This window comes from Silene latifolia, chromosome Y (genome assembly GCF_048544455.1).
Source record: "Silene latifolia isolate original U9 population chromosome Y, ASM4854445v1, whole genome shotgun sequence".
Classification (NCBI taxonomy): Eukaryota; Viridiplantae; Streptophyta; class Magnoliopsida; order Caryophyllales; family Caryophyllaceae; genus Silene; species Silene latifolia.
This window is the reverse complement of record NC_133538.1, coordinates 409,611,811-409,614,310: the sequence shown is the minus strand read 5'-3', so window position 1 is coordinate 409,614,310 and position 2,500 is coordinate 409,611,811. Positions and strand designations below refer to the sequence as shown.

The 2,500-nt window shown below is 42.1% G+C and overlaps 1 protein-coding gene across 1 annotated transcript in view; it reads left to right on the top strand.

Moving 5' to 3' along the window:
• Positions 1-2,500, top strand: part of LOC141632305 (uncharacterized) — a 3,059-nt gene that overhangs the window by 525 nt on the left and 34 nt on the right. The window contains exons 1-5 of the mRNA XM_074444864.1: positions 1-290; positions 390-864; positions 952-1,120; positions 1,561-2,013; positions 2,113-2,500. The exon at positions 1-290 is cut by the window's left edge and continues 525 nt beyond it; the exon at positions 2,113-2,500 is cut by the window's right edge and continues 34 nt beyond it. Coding sequence (XP_074300965.1) covers positions 1-290; positions 390-864; positions 952-1,120; positions 1,561-2,013; positions 2,113-2,500 — 1,775 coding nt within the window. The remainder of the gene's footprint in view (positions 291-389; positions 865-951; positions 1,121-1,560; positions 2,014-2,112) is intronic.

Below are 2,500 nucleotides of genomic sequence, written 5' to 3'. Positions count from 1 at the left end.
CAAGGGACTGGCAGTGATTTTACTTGGTTCAATAAACAAGACCCCTCTACTAGGGTTTATTCTAAACTTGATAGGATTTTGGTTAATGGAGACTGGCTTCTCACATTCACTCAGACTGCTGCTCAATTCTTACCTCCTTGGGTTTCTGATCATTGCCCAGCATTATTGACTTTCCCTGGGGATCCAGCTCCCAAAAGGCAGTTTAAATTTCTTGAATGTTGGATTGATCACCCTGATTTTCATCATAAGGTTGCTGCTGCTTGGAACATTAGGGTTACTGGAAACTCCATGTTTAGATTCATGGCTAAGCTCAAGAATACTAGGGCTTACCTCAAACAGTTGAATGCTGCTCATTTTTCCCATATAAATGATTGAATTGATAAAGTTAGGAGTGAGCTTGATAAATGCTTCAAGGATCTTCAACTTAATCCTCTTTCTGAGGATCTTATACTCAAAGAAAAGGAATTATCAGTGGATTTTTGGAAGCTTAAGGATGCTGAAGCTAAGATCCTGATTCAAAGAGCCAAAATTCATGATATCAAACTTAATGATGCTGGGTCTAAATTCTTTTCCACTAAGATTAAGGAGAGACAGCAGAGTCAGCTCATTAGAGAAATCCAGGATTTAGATGGTTGTACTCATCATGGACTCCATGAGGTGGGTGAGGCCTTTGTTGATTACTATAAGCAGCTCCTTGGTTCTTCTACCCCTGTCCGGAGTATGGATTCTTCTGTTGCTCAGGGTGGATGCCTAGATGACCATGATAAGATGTGCTCACCGAACTCGTGTCCGGGGAAGAGATCAAAGTCGCTTTATTTTCCATTGGGTCTAATAAGAGCCCTGGCCTGGATGGTTTTTCCTCTGGTTTTTTCAAAGCCACTTGGGATATAGTTGCTGATGACTTTTACCTTGTCATTCGATTTCTTCAAGACTGGTTTTATGCCTAAACAGGCCAATGTCACTCTTATATCCCTTATTCCTAAAAAGAAAGTGGTCCAAACTGTCAAAGATTTCAGCCTATCTCCGTTGCTCGTCATCTATAAGACTATTAGCAAGATCTCGACAACTAGATTGCAGAAGGTGGTGGCCAAGCTTGTTGGCTATGAGCAAATCGCTTTTTGTACCTGGTAGAAGCTTACATGAAAATGTCATGTTAACTCAGAGCTTAGTTAAGGGATACCAAAGGAAATACCTGACTCCCAGATGCATGCTCAAAGTTGACATAAGTAAGGCATTTGATTCTATACAATGGCCTTTCCTCACTAGTATACTTACCACTCTGAACTTCCCTACAGTCTTTATCAAATGGATTATGGGGTGTGTTACTGGTGCCTGGTTTACTCTCAAAGTTAATGGATCAAATTATGGGTTTTTCAAGGGTAGGAGTGGAGTTAGGCAAGGGGACCCTCTGTCTCCCCTACTTTTTGTCCTCAGTATAGAAATGCTCTCGCGAATTCTTAGGACAATGTGCAACTCCCAGGATGTATCCTATCACCCTAAATGTGTGAAGCTTGGCCTCACACATCTCATTTTTGCTGATGACCTCATGGTCTTCACCAGGGGAGATTTGCCATCTGTTCAGAAGATTCCGACATTTCAAACTCTTTGCTAGCTGGTCTGGATTGAATGCTAATTTTGAGAAGTCTGAGGCTTATTTTGGTGGAGTCAACCCTACTCTGAAACAGCTCATTCTGAATGCCATTGGCTTAAAAGAAGGCTCTTTCCCCTTCAGATACCTTGGCCTCCCTATACATCCTTCTAGACTCACTAGTACCATGTATGATCCTATTATTCTTAAAGTGCAGCACCTAGCTTGCAGTTGTTGTGTCAAATTCCTCTCTATCTTTGGTAAAACCGAAGTCCTCAACTCTATGGTCTTTGGCTTGGAGAACTTTTGGTGTGGTAGCCTGCTCTTGCCACAGAATGTCTGTGCCACCATAACAAAGTTGTGTAGACAATTGTTTTGGGGATACCAGGATGGGCAAAGGAAACTGATCTTTAAAGATTGGGCAAGTATCTGCAGTCCTTGGTCTGAGGGGGGCTTCCAGATTAAGAATCTTGCTGTCTGGAATAAAGCTAGCATGCTTAAATAGCTTTGGCATTTTGTTCAAGGCACTGGTTCTATCTGGACTTCCTGGATTAGGCATTATTTCCTAGCTAATACCTCCATTTGGGATTTAAAAATTCAGGATTATCACTCTGAGAGCCTTAGAAATGTCCTCACTACTAGGGATTTGTGGGTCACTCACTGTGGCAGTCAGCAGAAAGCAATTGATCTGTTGCTCACTTGCACTACCAAAGGTAAATTCTCTGTTGGGAAAGCCTACAATCTCCTAAGGCCTAAATTCCCTACTCAAGCTTGTTACAGAGCAGTTCAGGACCCTTTCCTTCGGTCCGGACATAAGTTTACTCTTATGTTAGCTCTCCAAAGGAAGCTTGCTATCGTGGATCGACTTTGCGGGAGAGGGATTAGCATTGCCAATAGATCTTTGCTGTGTAA